The sequence below is a fragment of the Cydia amplana genome, chromosome 19 (assembly GCF_948474715.1).
Source record: "Cydia amplana chromosome 19, ilCydAmpl1.1, whole genome shotgun sequence".
Classification (NCBI taxonomy): Eukaryota; Metazoa; Arthropoda; class Insecta; order Lepidoptera; family Tortricidae; genus Cydia; species Cydia amplana.
This window is the reverse complement of record NC_086087.1, coordinates 11382455-11399570: the sequence shown is the minus strand read 5'-3', so window position 1 is coordinate 11399570 and position 17116 is coordinate 11382455. Positions and strand designations below refer to the sequence as shown.

Sequence of the window (17116 nt, the reverse complement as noted above, 5' to 3'; positions counted from 1 at the left end):
TGAAAAACTCAAATCAAATATCAAATATCACTTATTTTCAAATCTTTAAAACTACATTACATAATGTCGCAGTGAAGGTGTTATTTGTTAACAAAGTAGCAGAAAATAAGCATTTTTAATTAGTTAGGTAATTATTAATAACAATGCTAAAAGTGCTAAAACATTTATGGTTACCCACCTAATTATTATTTTTAAGTGTTTTATCGTCAGACATCAATTTATTTACCTACTTTGTGAGTTTTGTAATTAAATTGTCATGGTACCTAATTAAAAATTGTTTTTTTTTTATCCTAACCTAATATCTGCAGACACAAACTATTATATATGTATATCTATTATCCAGGTATATTCGTGCATTTGTCCGTACATTGTCGTCCATTGTAGCTCCCAAACGCAAAATAAATCGACTGTCGGGAGCCAATTACTCAGCAAGACTCACACTGAGAATATCTGAAATTACCGTTTATTAAAAAAAAAACCGGTTAAGTGGTTCCGTACATTACCCAATTTTTAACAATGTATTTTTTTATGTGGAACGTGAATGAAATGTCTTTAATAAACCCGTAGGGGTTGGATCAAAAACCACGTAATTAAGTCCGACTCACGCTTGACTGCACATTTCTTATTTGCTGGGCTAAACATTTTTTCAAAATTTTAGACCCAACAGTTTCGGAGATAAAGGCGGGAGTGGTTGGACAGACAGACAGACGCACGAGTGATCCTATAAATAAGGGATCCGTTTTTTTAAATCAAGGTTTTTTAGAAACCTCAACTAACCACTAGAAGTTAGCTAAAAGCACCTAAAAGTTTGGAGTTGGTAGAGAAAAGGGAAGGTTATGCTACTAGCTACATCTTATTGTGACAAGTTAAGGAGTAAATGGCGCATGAAAGGTTTTAGAATAAGAGATTTAATGGGCGGATTTTTGAAGAAATGTCATTTTTACATATGTCAGCCTAAGTGTAAGGCCTGAGTGGACGCTCGAAGCGGAGCGTTCGGCGGGGCGTGCAGCGTGGCGTCGGGCTCACAAGTAATTTGAGCAGCGTGCACTAAGGCCGCTCCTATACGCTTGCATTTGTTTAACATGCACGCCGCACGCCCCGCCCCGCTACAGGCCTAGGGCTCGCGGTCGTGTCCGTGTTTCGTGTACACGTGTTCGGTACCCGTTTCCGAACTACACGTACACGGTTTTCTGACCCGTTCTACACGTGTAGTCGGGTACCCGTGTAATTAAGATCCGTGTATCCGTGTACCCGTGTACCCGTGTACACGGTGAACGGAACATAAATACACGCGGGCCTAACCCGTCTTGGCGTGTAGCGGAGATTGAAGTAATGTATAGAGCTTTAAATAAAACAAAGATTCAGAATCAGGAGCTCCGACTGGAATCGAATCCGATCAGTTTTATCGGATTCTCAATGTAATTGATACGTATTATACTAATTTAATTAATTATGTATTGCCTTTGTCATCATTTAAGATATGGGGATATTCATAAATTACGTCATTTAAAATTGAGGGGGGGGGGTCTGGACATCGGATGATGTAGAAGGAAACGGGGTCATTCGAAGCATGATTTTTGGATGATTTTAGGGGGAGGGGGGTCAAAAAACGTCAAAAATCGATGACGTAATTTATGAACAGCCCCTATACAAAATAACTCGTTATTCAAGTAATAATTAGGTAGCTACACAAAAAACATGTACTTACGGTTTAGTTCTTTATCGTCGTAGACGTAGAATAACATGCATAGATAAAATAAAGACCATACCGTACGTGATGAGATACTTTATAAATCTTAGGCACAGATGTTATTCATTTCTTGCTGTCTTTGTCATTAGCAAAATGCTCTTTAGTGCCGCGTTGCAACAAAACAATGAGATAATTCTACCTGAATGATTAGTTGTTGTATTTTTTGCAGACGTGTTAAGCTTGTTACAAAGAGATAACACCAAAAGCACCAATTCATATTGTAAAAACAACACGGTATATTGAATGAAACACCTGCACTTTGTTTATTGCATACCATATGGCCATTTTAAATACTTAATCCCTTTTTGTGATGAACTGTATGTATGAATTCTTGTACATTTTCTTCACGCTATTCAACATTTAGATAAAACAACACAGTTTATTTATCAGCACGATTGTAAATACACTGGAGCGGCGGCGAATTGATCGATCACGCTAATCGATGTAAGAGAGCTTTTAGGTTACCTAGTACCTACTTATGTTTGTAAAAAGGTCAGAGATGCGTGCTTATTGCCTTGTCTATCTTACGGTGCACAAGCATGGTTCTTCACAAAGGACATAATAAAAACAAAAATACGTTCATATCAGCGAGCTATTGAACGAAGTAACCTGGGCATTAAGCTCAGTGACAGATGTAATAGCGAAAACATTCGCGAGAAAACTAAATTAATAGACGCAGGACAACACGCTCTACAGCTGAAATGAACATGGGCGAGACACGTAGCTCGCATCACAGACAGAAAAGGGACAAAACGGGTAACTGAATGGGCGGGCCCTATCGGGAAAAAAAGAGGCAAAGGGAGACCCAAAGACCGCTGGATTGACGAAATCCAAAGAATTGCTGGTAGAGACTGGAAGCTTAAAGCACAAGACAGAATAAAAAGGAAACAAATGGAGGAGGCCTTTACCCAAAGCGGGGCCATGTAAAGGAAAAAACGACTAAATGTAAATTTGTATGGAAATCAATGGCTATATTATTAGTATTATTATACGTATGTCTCGGGTCTTGATAGTATTATTATACTGGTTTGTTCAAGCATCAGAATTGCCCACCCTCGCGCTACAAAGGAAAATAATGACATATCCGTTCGTGGTAGTTTCAGTAAGCATAACTAGCTACTTTTGTATTACATTATCATTTAGGTTTACTTTTATTATCAAAAAACTACAATGAAGAAAACGAGCTATCAATGAAATCAACGGATACTAAGATACCTATTGTTAATTTTAATATTATTTAGAGTAAAGCTAAAAATATGAATTATTGAGGTAAAACTGCAAAGTAATCGAATTTTCCAATTCAATCGTATGTCTTCGAGCACGAATCTCCCCAACACGAGAGTGAAGGGTCGAACCCGCGGGTAAATAAGATCCGTGTACACGGGTACACGAAATACACGGGTACATGGGTAAACGTTTCAGAATCCGGGCGGGTTCGTGTAGTTCGGGTTCTTAATACCGCCGGGCTTAAGAACACGGGTACCCGTGTCAGCGTGTAACACGTGTATCGGGAGCTCTATACACGCCCAACTCGAGCGTCCACTCAGGCCTTACACTAAACGGGAGTTTTACAGCACGTCAAATGAAAATGCTTGATGCACTTGTGTACCCGCATGTAGTTTTGATCATTACGCTTTCAGGTGGGCGTCGGTCGAGAGTCGATGCGAGCGGTTAGCGCCATTGTCACTCGTTGTTTAGTCTGACTGACTAGTGACTACTCAGTGCATTGTCTGTGTAATCGTCGTAAGAACCGTATACATCTAGACAGGGACAGGGAGGGAGGGAGTTGCATTTTATTGAGATTTGGGTTGGGTCCTATATACCTACTTCCCCACTTTGGGTACTAATACATATGTACAATGGAAAGACAAAAACCTTTTTGCTACACTTCCCGATTCGTGCAAGGAATACCTAGTTTTGGAAGCGTTAGGGCTGATTTAGACGGCGCGCGAACTTGCATGCGATTTTAGTTAGATTGCGGACTGTTGATTACGTCCAATTCAACTAACCGGTCAAAACCCGCAATGTAATGAAACTCGCATGCGAGTTCTCGCATCGTCTTAATGAGCCCTTAATGAGCTTCAAGTCATTTTTTGGTTCGAATTTTGAACTAGTTTTTTACGATTTTTTATACAGTATATTTGTTTAAAAGGGTCAGAATTCTTTTCCTTGTCTTGTTTTTGGTCCCCAAAAAGTGGAGATTTTTGTATGGGGTGAAATTTAGTTTTTTTACATTTTTATTTTATTTGATAACGACTAAAAATAGAAGAAAGAAAGAAGAAAGAAAATAAATTTATTCAGGAAGATTATAATAATGTCAGAAGCGTGACAGAGTGCTAGTCCCTTAATATTTATTATCATAAGCAACCTATTAAATTAATGCAAGTGACTGACTATACCTACATGTTTTAAATTTTGTTCAAGCATATTTTCATTTGTATATTATTGTGGAGATCAAGGGGAAAGGCCTTAACCTTAACCCAGCAGTGGGATACTAAGAAAAAAAAAACTCTCATTTTGATTATGCAATAAAATGTTATCAGTTTACTTCAAGGTTAACAATATATGATAAGAATAATACATTGTGTTTTGTAAGACTGAAAACTATTCTCTACTCCTTATTTGTAATTTGCTAGTGAAAAATAGGCATCAATTTTTTAAGATAGGATCTATTTAAGAAAATAGATACCTTTCTTAAATAGACCATAGTGTTTGCACTATACTACCCTAGCACAACTTATTTGAAATTTCTGGACACATTCACTGCCAAGAACATATTGTATGTGTGTTCATTTTGTACTGGCGCCGAAAATGTTAATCAATTTGTGATGCCCCGTATGTTTAAAGGACAGACGCTTAGGTACTAGCTTAAAAGTATTGGCAACCGGCCGGTAGGATACCGATGAAACTCAAGTTCCATAAGCGCTTGTTTCTAAAAAAAATTCATTTGGTGTGACCTAGTCACACTTCATTACTATTTAGTGCTTTTGTTACAGACTTCCTACATGCTTATTGTGGCTCATTTTTTGTAGAATTGATATAATTAAGCCAGAGTATGATATTACTGCCATGAAACACTTGATTATAATGTGTACCTACAGTATGTGGGTAGAAATGTTTAAAATAAGACATTCGACAATGCATACAATCATAACAAGCTAGGTGTAAGGTTAACAGTTACTGTACTGTGTGTGTTGAAGGTAATGTAGATAAATGACTTGCAAACTGCAAGCGTTACGTAATATGATAATTTACCCAAGATAGATAACAGTTTGTCTTTAAGTTCCAATACGAAATAAATTTAGCCAGCTGTTCAGAATATAAATATATAGGACAGTCGTTGTATTTTAGTACCAGTATTTAAAAGTATACTTACTCCTGTTTGTTGGTTTTATCGTTTAGCGCAGGATTTCCTGCTTACAGCGAAAATAGAATGCAAAATAAACTGAAAGTTAACTTATAATGCACGCGTCTTTACCGGCAAGTTGAGTTGACAGTTGACAGTTAGATTGTAGCATACAGTGTTGCCAACTCGGAATTTGAAAAAGTGCCAGACTTATGTCCAGATTATGCCAGAATTATGCTAAATAATTTGGAAAAGTGCTAAAAAAATGCTAAACAATATATAGGTAACTAAAAATGAGTGTCTTCCACATAAATCAAACAATGCTGTTTCTGAAATTTTTATAGAGTCAGACCAAGCTAACTTTGCACTGACTTGGTTAGCTATACTTGGTCAAGCCATAGACTAGGAATCCTCTAGACGGAGTTTAGAGCAATTATTTCATGAAACCGATGCTGCCAAAAATACTGGGGTGCGGGGGACGAGGTGAGCGAGTCCCGTGCCGTGATTGGTCCGTACAAAGACACGGACGTCACACAAAGACACTTTGACTCGAAGATGGAGTAAAACTACCGTATATTTGTGGCAGAGGGGGTAGTACTATGCTCAGGCTAGAGGATGTCTTGGCTGTGCTTGTATCCAATCTTTAAAATCAGGCAATCTTTCCCACTCGGAGCCGTACATTTACTTATAATTTGTTGGCGCCATTGCATTGTCTTTGTTTTTCCACTTATTGTATATGTATTTATTACCGACAAAAATAATAACAAACCGGCCGTGAAAAAGTAACAGATTTTGTTTGTAAACTAGTTTATGACAATTATAACTATACCAAATACCATAGATAACACAAAACAGATTCGAGCACCAACTCGTCATAATTCCTATAGGCCTCTACAGACGTACTGACCTTAGAAGAAATGTCATGTGATTTTAAATAACTGCGGTGCGGTAGTCTGTTATAAGTTTCGTCGTATGTATACAATTTCCTTTGACGGTTGTGCAATGAATTACACTGCCAAGTAGGGTTCAAACTAGGGACACAATTCACTAATTATGCTAAAAATTATGCCAGATGCTAAATGGAAAATTTGGATGCCAAAGAGTGTGAAAAAGTGCCAGATCTGGCATCCATTATGCCAAGTTGGCAACACTGGTAGCATAGACAACCTGACAAACTAGACGCAATGAATGAATGAATTGAATGATACGAACCGATTTAAAATAAATATATTAAGGGCTCCATAGACCTTGCAATCAAGGCTAGGGAATAGATATTTTGTAATTTGAATGCAACTGAATGATGATGTTTTGTCTACTTTATCTTATCTGTTCTGTCATGGCTGTCATGTAGGCAGTGCAGTGCAGACAGTGCAGTTATTTTGCTGCAATTACAAGTAAATAACAGCCCTAAACAATTAATATTATATCAATTAAGTATTAAAATGTGCATTGTAAAGTTCTACAAATCTAATAAAAATGCCTGAAGCATGCTAGGTGACATCCATCTAACCAAACGCTTAGTAGTGATCGCATTAGTTCTCGGCATTATTTTGATTTTAAAGGAGTACGTATTTATTTATCCGATATGAGTAGCCGTAGGGTTGCTTATTTCTACAATGCGGACGTGGGGAACTTCCACTACGGGCCGGGGCACCCGATGAAGCCCCATAGACTTTCTGTTACGCATAGTTTGGTGTTGAAGTATGGGCTGCATAAGAAAATGCAGGTATACAAGCCGTATAGGGCAAGTGCGCATGACATGTGCCGGTTTCACAGTGAGGACTACATAGAGTTTCTGTCCAATGTTACGCCGCAAAATATACAGAGTGAGTATTGTTTACACACAACACAATAAAATTATGTGTTACACAATAAGTTATAATTAACATAATAAATAGTTTTCTTAGTATTTTGTTTTGGGATCCCCTTCTGAGTATAGGCCTCCTCCAGTTTCCGTCATGCATTCTGATCTTGGGCTAAATAGCCATCCCATGTGGGCAATTTTGTATGGTAGTTCTACATTACTATTTTTACTGCATACATAAATTTTAACCCGATTATAATAAAACCAAAATGAAGGAATCTGATCTAGTAGTCTACTGTTATGTGTTCCACCTAATGATGGAACTGTTTAATCAATTTTTATGGAACGGGTGATATACCCAATTTTTTAACAAACTTCCAATCAGGGTCTGTTTTATTAGGCATTAAAAACATATTAACTCACATTTATAGACGGGTCTATCATTTATTTTTTATTACATTATTAACTGACCTTGTCACGTTTACTGGTGTTGTCTGTGTCAAAATGATAAATAAATGTAATAAAATAAGTTTCGTGATTGACCAGTCTATAAATGAGAGTTAGTATGTGTTCAAAACGCGAAAGTTTTAAATATTATATTAAAAACATATCTCAGCAACAGTTTTTCAAATATTTTACTTTTATTCTAGGCTATTCAAAAGACTTGCTCCACTACAATGTTGGAGACGACTGCCCAGTCTTTGACGGGCTGTTTGATTTCTGCTCCATGTACACGGGCGCATCTCTAGAAGGTGCTATGAAGCTTAACAATAATGCGTGTGACATTGCCATTAACTGGTCCGGTGGTCTGCATCATGCTAAGAAGTTTGAGCCTTCTGGTAAGTCACATTTTCAAATGCAGAGATTTAGTTTTTCCTTAATGCTGCTTTCAAACGCAGAGATTTAGTTTTTCCTTAATGCCGCTTTCAAACGCAGAAATGTGGTTTTTCCTTAATGCTGCTTTCAAATGCAGAGATTTAGTTTTTCCTTAATGCCGCTTTCAAACGCAGAAATTTAGTTTTTCCTTAATGTTGCTTTCAAACGCAGAGATTTAGTTTTTCCTTAATGCCGCTTTCAAACGCAAAATTTAGTTTTTCCTTAATGCTGCTTTCAAATGCAGAGATTTAGTTTTTCCTTAATGCTGCTTTCAAACTCAGAGATTTCGTTTTTAGGGTTCCGTAGCCAAATGGCAAAAAACGGAACCCTTATGGATTCGTCATGTCTGTCTGTCTTTCTGATAGAAATGAAATATACTATGACTATGAGTTTAAAATATTTGAAGTAGGTACTGATAGCATATTTTTGTCAAATTTTGCAGTACTACTGTCTAATTATATCAATTTTAGTATTTCTTCTTGTTAATGGCAAATATTTAAATGACAATTTCAACTTATTGTATAGTTTCCATAAAGCACACTTGTACCTTAATTCCTGGCAGACACATATTACGCATGGAGGAGTTAAAGACTCTCGAGATCAAAAAAATCCTGCAGCTGTTTGAAATTGCAGGTTTGGATCGAGAGTTGTAGTAGAGGATGGCGATCACAATAGATCAGGGATGGTTGCAGTGATACATAGGCTGTGGAGCCTTATATAGCCCCTAAATTATAATAATAATAATAGTTTCCGTACAAAGAGACACATTTTAATAGTTCTTAAGTTCTCAATGATAGTTGTTAAACCTATACTGACCTATCTTTTAACGATTCCAGGATTCTGCTACGTTAATGACATAGTCATAGCAATACTAGAGCTCTTAAAATACCATCCCAGAGTACTATACATTGACATAGACGTCCACCACGGAGACGGGGTCCAGGAGGCATTCTACCTGACTGACCGAGTGATGACCGTCAGCTTCCATAAGTATGGGAACTACTTCTTCCCGGGGACCGGAGACATGTATGAGGTCGGGGCTGAGAGTGGGAGGTATTACTCAGTGAATGTGCCGCTGAAGGAAGGGATTGATGACCAGAGTTATGTTATGGTGAGTTTTTGATAGATATGCTCATTTTACGGTTTAAATCACATTATTTCAAGTCAATCAATGAGACGCAAAGAAGCGACTGATTAAAAACACGTGGGTTCTATCGTAAAATTAATTTCTTATAAAATATTCAGTCTCACCTCTCATCTACTCAAAGGTTAACTGGAAGAGATCCCTCAAAGGGATAAGTTCGCCTTAGTACTTCTTACTATTTTTATTGTTATTTTTAATATGTCTTTTTGTACAATAAAGAGTTTACTACTACTACTACTACTACTACTTAATATTCAAACATTTATTTAGATTTTAGCAAATTGGCCACAAGGGTATACTTACCAGTCTTACCACAGTCACAGAATAAATAATAGTACTAGGTACAGAAGATTCACTCTCTAACAAAACGCGTCTTTTACGACAAATATGACCGCTAGGTGGCGCAAGCGCGAGCAGGCGCCCGTTCCTTAGCAGTGCGCGGCAACTACTATGGCTAGACACCAAAATTGGTGTAAGCCGTATGTAGTTGTAGCGGCGTTACGAAATCGCGGAGTGAGCCACGCCTGCCACAGTTCAATTCGAATTTTCTATTTTTAGGGTTCCGTACCCAAAGGGTAAAAAAAGCGGCCAAGTGCGAGTCGGACTCGTCCATGAAGGGTTCCGTATTTAGGGGATTTATGACGTATTAAAAAAAACTACTTACTAGATCTCGTTTAAACCAATTTTCGGTGGAAGTTTGCATGGTAATGTACATCATATATTTTTTTTAGTTTCATCATTCTCTTATTTTAGAAGTTACAGGGGGGGGACACACATTTTACCACTTTGGAAGTGTCTCTCGCGCAAACTATTCAGTTTAGAAAAAAAATATATTAGAAACCTCAATATCATTTTTAAAGACCTATCCATAGATACCCCACACGTATGGGTTTAACGAAAAATTTTTTTTTGAGTTTCAGTTCTAAGTATAGGGAACCCCCAAAATTTATTGTTTTTTTTATTATTTTTGTGTGAAAATCTTAATGCGGTTCACAGAATACATCTACTTACCAAGTTTCAACAGTATAGTTCTTATAGTTTCGGAGAAAAGTGGCTGTGACATACGGACGGACAGACAGACGGACAGACGAACAGACAGACAGACAGACATGACGAATCCTTAAGGGTTCCGTTTTTTGCCATTTGGCTACGGAACCCTAAAAAACGGGACCCTATTACTAAGACTTCGCTGTCCGTCCGTCCGTCTGTCACCAGGCTGTATCTCATGAACCGCGATAGCTAGACAGTTGAAATTTTCACAAATGATGTATCTCTGTTGCCGCTATAACAACAAATACTAAAAATAAATAAAATAAATATTTAAGGGGGGCTCCCATACAACAAACACGATTTTTTTGCTCTATTTTTTGTTGATGGTGCGGAACCCTCCGTGCGCAAGTCCGACTCGCACTTGGCCGGTGTTTTTTAATTTTTATTAGGTTAACCAACCATTTCTTATGGTCATTTGATCTATTCCATCTAAGTTGATAAAGAAATATCCATTTCCAGGTATTCAAACCGGTGATATCCAGCGTGATGGAGTTCTACCGCCCCACGGCCATCGTGCTGCAGTGCGGCGCGGATTCCCTGGCAGGAGACCGGCTGGGGTGTTTTTCTTTGTCCACTAAGGGCCACGGGGAGTGCGTCAACTTTGTGAAGAACTTTAACGTGCCTACGCTAGTTGTTGGTGGTGGCGGGTAAGTTTCATCACCAATATCATCATATACATATATTAAGCCGCGTCTCGATATCGCGCGGTAAACCATCGAACATGGGCCGCGCGGCAGCCGCGCGCAATGGATACCGGGCTGCCGCGCGAGCCAAGTCGATCATTGGCGCGCTCGGACGTGCCGCGCGGCGAACCATTTACTGTCGGTTTTTGGACGCGCGGCAAAGGAGTGTTCGCGCGCAGTTGGGACGGATGTGTATATATTTCAGTTATGCTCGCGCGGCCGCATACATGGATAATGAAAAGTGTCGTACTTTAATTAAATTATACGGCACTAAACAGTTTCTATGGAACCGTAAATGTAGTGATTATCGCAACAGATTATTTTTCTATTTGGCTATACTTCGTTCCGAATAATTTGTTTTTGTGATGTAATGTGGTCGATCGTCGGATCGCTTGCCGGGCGTGGCTGCCGCGCCATAGTTCAAGATGGTGCCAAAATTGGCTCGCGAGCCAAAATACAGGTTTGCCGCGGTCGAACAATGCTCGCGCGGCCGCCGCGCGATATCGAGACGCGGCTTTAGCGCAATGCCGTCCAATGTGTCCTTCCAATCCACCAAAAGCAATATTTTACTTTTGCCGAAATGGCGATATTGTTCGACGACATATTTATTTGAGAAAGGATAGTTGATAAGACTACCGGTCTGGCCTAGTGGGTAGTGACCCTGCCTGTGAAGCTGCGGTCCTGTGTTCGCATCCCGGTAAGGGCATTTATTTGTGTGATGAGCACAGATATTTGTTCCTGAGTCATAGTTGTATTGTACATATTTGTATATATGTATATCGTTGTCTGAGTACCTACAACACAAGCCTTCTTGAGCTTACCGTGGAGCTTAGTCAATTTGTGTAAAAATGTCCTATAATCGAATTTAAACTGTTGAGAGACATTGAATAATTTTTCGGTTTAGACTCACTTGTTTTAAGTCACTAGCGCGACATGTTTCGGAGAGCCTAGGTCTCCTTTCTCAAGCACTAACAGTGCGAGCATCGTTCACGACGGCCGTGTATCGCGTACACAAGTGAGTGTGCGTTAAAACAAGTGAGTCTAAACCGTAAAATTATTCAATGTGCTATAATATTTATTTTACTTTGCAGGTACACACTCCGTAACGTAGCTCGCTGCTGGACGTACGAGACCTCCCTTCTGGTGGACGAGAACATTTCCAACGAGCTTCCTTTGACGGAATACTTGGAGCTGTTTGCGCCCGACTTCCAACTTCATCCAGAGATTAACAGGTGATATTCCAATTTTATTACAAGCATTGGAAGCGCTGGTGGCCTAGCGGTAAGAGCGTGCGACTTGCAATCCGGAGGTCGCGGGTTCGAACCGGGTACCAATGAGTTTTTCGGAACTTATGTACGAAATATCATTTGATATTTACCAGTCGCTTTTCGGTGAAGGAAAACATCGTGAGGAAACCGGACTAATCCCAATACGGGCCTAGTTTACCCTCTGGGTTGGAAGGTCAGATGGCAGTCGCTTTCGTAAAACTAGTGCCCACGCCAATTACTGGGATTAGTTGCCAAGCGGACCCCTGGCTCCCATGAGCCGTGGCAAAATGCCGGGACAACGCGAGGAAGATGATGATTCCAATTTTATTACAAGCTTTTAACCTTTTGGACGCCAATGACCGATATATCCGCACCGTAGGCTCAACGCCAAAGACCGATTAATCGGTCACAGACCACAGAGCAACATCGACCTACGTGCATATACATAAAGTTCAACTTCAGTTTTGACACTTCAATGATGTGTCGTCTGAGTGACAGCTTTTGTGTTTGACACGGCGTGGAAAAGATTAATAGGGGGTATTATTGCAATGTTCTGCCGCCAGAGTGCAGCACTAGCACCCATCGTAAACCATAGAGTATCTTACACATACTGTGCCTTAAACTGTTTTTTGACAAGTTTTCATAGACAATATAATGACATATGATAGATCAAGGCGGTTTGTTTACAAAGGGTCTACCGGGAAACGAGAAAAACGAAACTTAGCTATCTGCCTCTTTATCGCTCGAATATGCAAGAGGGATAGATGACAAAATTTCGACTCTCTCGTTTGCGGTAGACCCTGAGATTGTGACTGATTATGGTAGTGGCGCCCCCTACGTAGGGTTTCGAGTAATATTCCATATTGCTTTGTATGTATTATCGCATCAAATCTTGCAAGCTTAATTAGACCCACTTCCCATTATTCGATTGAGCTGAAATTTCACATCAATATACGAGGGGCGTTCAAAATATTCTCGGTATTCTCGGTATCTTACGACCTCTTCTAAAATTTCTTTCGTTACTGGCCGCTAAGGTTTATTCATTGACATTAAAAAAAAGTATAATTCGAACCGAGATAGTCTTTTGTTTTTCTGCAATTGCTGAACAAACATGAACATCATGTGCGAATTGACAATGTTAACTAAATTAGAACATCGATGCGTGATAACATTCTTGACAAAACAGGGTAAAAATCAAAAAACCATAAAAGAGGAAATGGATTGTGTTTACCGTGAGTCTGCTCCTTCTTTATCTACCATTCAAAAGTGGTCAAGCGAGTTTAAACGCGGAAGGGAGAGTATTGAAGATGACCCTAGACCTGGCCGGCCTGTAGTAGCTACTTCACAAGAAAATATTGATAAAGTGGAAAAACTTATATTGGAAGATGGTCGAGTGAAGGTAAAATCTATAGCACAAGTAACCAATCTCTCTATTGGTACCGTACATGATATTATACATGACCATCTTAATATGTCAAAAGTAAGTGCAAGATGGGTTCCGCGAATGCTGACTCGGCTTCAAAAAGACATGCGTGTAGCTTGTTGTTCCGATTTTATTGACCTGTGCGGTGAAAATCCTGATGAGGTGCTGCAAAGAATAGTTACTGGAGATGAAACCTGGGTTCATCATTATGACCCAGAGAGTAAACAAGAGTCCATGCAGTGGCACATTAAGGGTTCAGCTCATCCCAAGAAGTTCAAGGTCATCCCTTCAGCTGGCAAGGTCATGGCCACGATATTTTGGGATTGTGAAGGAGTATTACTAATCGATTATAAAGAAAAAGGTGTAAATATCACAGGACAGTACAGGACAGTACTACGCTAACATTCTACGTCAATTAAAGGATGTAATTAGAGAAAAGAGGCGAGGAAAGTTAACCAAAGGTATTCTGCTTCTGCATGACAACGCCCCCGTCCATACTGCTCATATTGCCAAGGCAGCTATTGTTGAATGTGGGTTTAAAACTGTTACTCACCCACCGTATAGTCCGGACTTAGCCCCCAGCGACTTCTTTTTGCTCCCCGATCTTAAAAAGGATCTGCGTGGAAATAAATTTTCTGACGATGAAGCATTGAAGGCGGCAGTGGAGGAGCATTTTTACACGAAAGATAAAAAATATTTTTACGAGGGATTAAAAAAAATAATTGATCGATCTTTTAAGTGTATGAACATAGGGGGGGAGTATATTGAAAAATAAAAATATCAAACTTTTCGTACTTGTTTGTTTTCATTCTCATACCGAGAATATTTTGAACACCCCTCGTACATATGTAAGTTGTGTGACAATATAATAATATGGTACCGTCGAGCTGATCTGATGATGGACACAGGAGGTGGCCATAGGAACTCTGTGACAAATCAACGCAACCTACTTGTGTCTACATTTGTTAGAATTGTTTCGACGAGTATTAGTTGCCTGTTGAAAGAAAAGTACAGTCAGCGATAAAAGCTTGCAGGTATCAAAAATGAAATTGTTGTCAGAAAAAATAATATTGTCTTCGGATACCGCGATAGTTACTATCATGAAATAAAACTATTAAAACGGATTATATCGCGTAAATTGAATTTATACTTCATCCCGACGTTTCAAACCCTTTACAGCGTTTGTGGTCAACGTGGTGGAGTGTCTGAAACGTCGGGATGTAGTATAAATTAAATATACGCGATATAATCCGTTTTAATAGTTTTATTTCATGTCAAAAAGCTTGTTTTTACTTTCAGCACGAACAACGCCAACAGCAAGCAGTACTTAGAAGCTATAACTAAATACACGTACGACAATCTCAGGATGTGTCAGCACTCGCCCGCCGTACAGATGTCACATGTGCCAGGTAATTACAATATCAACCAAGATTCATTGATTATGTAAGATATGGAAAGTCTAAAGCCCCGTCTCCATATCGCGCGGCAAACCATCGAACATTGGCTCGCGCGGCAGCCGCGCGCAATGGATACGAGCCAACTCGATGCGCCCGGTATCCATTGCGCGCGGCTGCCGCGCGAGCCAATGTTCGATGGTTTGCCGCGCTGGAGACGGGGCTTAAGATATGGAAAGTCTTAAAACCATTTGTTCTTCGAAATCGACAGCTAAGGGTGGAATTGGAATTCCATATACATTATATTTGTATCTCACATTTTGTTTAAAAACTTCAACTATACTCTGGCACAGCGACGTTTTAAAAAACGTAGGTGTGATGAGTTGACTTCTCATAGAAAATTTGAGTTTCATGCCTTTTTCTAATGACAAGTCTAACCAGGAATATATGTTCACGCGCCATGTTGCGGAATTTTACTCGGGAACAAATTTTTTCATCGAAACTGTCACCCTATACATAAGAATAACAGCGCCCTCTTGACAATGGTCATATATTACTGGTCAGGCTATACATATCTAATGAATGAATGAATCACTACATAGTGTAAAACAAAGTCGCTTCCCGCTGTCTGTCTGTCCCTATGTGTGCTTTTGTGATCTTTAAACTACGAAACGGATTTTGATGCGGTTTTTTTTTAACAAGCTTTTAAGGTCGACCTGTATGTAACTAACCATTACATGGAATCTTGCAAGTTAAATTTGATCCACTTCCCGGTTTCCGATTGAGCTCAAATTTTGCATACACATGTAAGTCGGGTGACAATGCAATATTATGGTACCATCGAGCTGATCTGATGGAGACAGGAGGTGGCCATAGGAACTCTGTGATAAAACAACGCAACCTAATTGTGTTAGGGGTTTTTAGAATTGTCTCGATGAGTATTAGTTGTCTGTCGTAAGAAAAGTACAGTCAGCGATAAAAGCTTGTACCAAAAATAAAATTTTTGCCAAAAACTTATTAATAGATAGAGTGATTCAAGAGGAAGGTTTATGTATAATTTGTTAACCCGTGCGAAGTCGGGGCGGGTCGCTAGTGAGTGAATGAATGAATGAATGATCTTTTTTAGGCGACTTCTTCCCCGAAGACTACAAGATTAAAGACGAGCCAGACCCGGACATCCGCATCAGCCAGGACGAGGCCGACAAGATGGTGGAACCTAAAAACGAGTTCTACGATGGTGACACCGACCACGACAAGGAGGCTGTCGTTAAAGAGGAGCCATAGCAACCGGCCGCTACCGGCGACAGTGGCGCCACTTGACACACACACTACAAGAAGCCATAGCCATAGAGAAATATAGTGAGTCCATACATCAGTTCAGACTATTAATTTCAGTGTCTACATCTAGCATCGAGTAGCGGAACTATCAGTACTGCTGCTTGACAATAGATGTAGCAGTACTGATAGTTCCGCTACTCGATGCTAGATGGGGTTATTCCCACTAGTTACCACCAAGTTGTTACCAGTGGTAACTACTGGGAATTTTCCCACCTTTTACCACTGGTAACTACTGGGAAAAATTATTCCCAGTAGTTACCACCAACTCGATTTGGTGGTAACTACTGGGAATTTTTATTCCCAGTAGTTACCACCAAAATTTTGTTAGAGTTAAATACTAATAAAAACAGTATAAAAATAGTATAGTATAAATATATAGTGATTTTGAATTACCTAATAAAATCACTTGAAAAATAATCTAAATGGAATATTGAATTTATCTTACATATTTCATAGTTTTTGTACTAGTACCGGTTAAACTGTTTCAATATTCTTGGTCACGTTTAAGGCAGTCTACTAAAATACTAATGGACTTATAATTGTTTATTAAATCACTCTATATTTATACTATACTATTTTATACTGTTTTTATTAGTATTTAACTCTAACAAAATTTTGGTGGTAACTACTGGGAATAATTTTTCCCAGTAGTTACCAGTGGTAAAAAGTGGGAAAAAAATTCCCAGTAGTTACCACTGGTAACAACTTGGTGGTAACTAGTGGGAATAACCCAGAAATATAGTAAGACAAGAGTGCTCACTCCATACATCAGTTCAATTAATTTCAGTGTCTACATCTAGCATCGAGTAGCGGAACTATCAGTACTGCTGCTTGACAATAGATGTAGTACCGACCGGAAAGTCTTATCTCAAGAGCATAAGACTTTCCGGTCGGTGCTATATCTATTGTCAAGTAGCAGTACTGATAGTTCCGCTACTCGATGCTAGATGCTAATAGTGTTTTTGGTACTAAAACTGATGTATGGAGTGAGCAATCTATGTTTTTTTTTTCTATGCCATAGCAGCCGGCCGCCACCGGCG

At 39.2% G+C, this 17116-nt stretch overlaps 2 protein-coding genes across 2 annotated transcripts in view; both read left to right on the top strand.

The window, feature by feature from the left end:
- The window catches only part of LOC134656957 (protein D3-like), a 385106-nt gene that overhangs the window by 39359 nt on the left and 328631 nt on the right, over nucleotides 1-17116 (top strand). The window lies entirely within an intron of this gene.
- LOC134656896 (histone deacetylase 3) lies at nucleotides 6469-16063 on the top strand. The gene is made up of 7 exons (XM_063512444.1): nucleotides 6469-6922; nucleotides 7551-7739; nucleotides 8613-8887; nucleotides 10430-10617; nucleotides 11745-11885; nucleotides 14644-14753; nucleotides 15865-16063. Exons 1-7 carry the CDS (start codon nucleotides 6682-6684, stop codon nucleotides 16020-16022), a joined length of 1302 nt encoding a protein of 433 aa, XP_063368514.1. The 5' UTR covers nucleotides 6469-6681; the 3' UTR covers nucleotides 16023-16063.

Excerpts from the sequence above, each read along its gene's own strand:
- LOC134656896 (XM_063512444.1), top strand. The coding sequence starts at position 6,682 with ATGAGTAGCCGTAGGGTTGCTTATTTCTACAATGCGGACGTGGGGAAC. Across the intron at positions 7,740-8,612 it reads TAAGAAGTTTGAGCCTTCTG|GATTCTGCTACGTTAATGAC; the intron begins GTAAGTCACATT and ends TAACGATTCCAG. Across the intron at positions 14,754-15,864 it reads ACAGATGTCACATGTGCCAG|GCGACTTCTTCCCCGAAGAC; the intron begins GTAATTACAATA and ends GATCTTTTTTAG.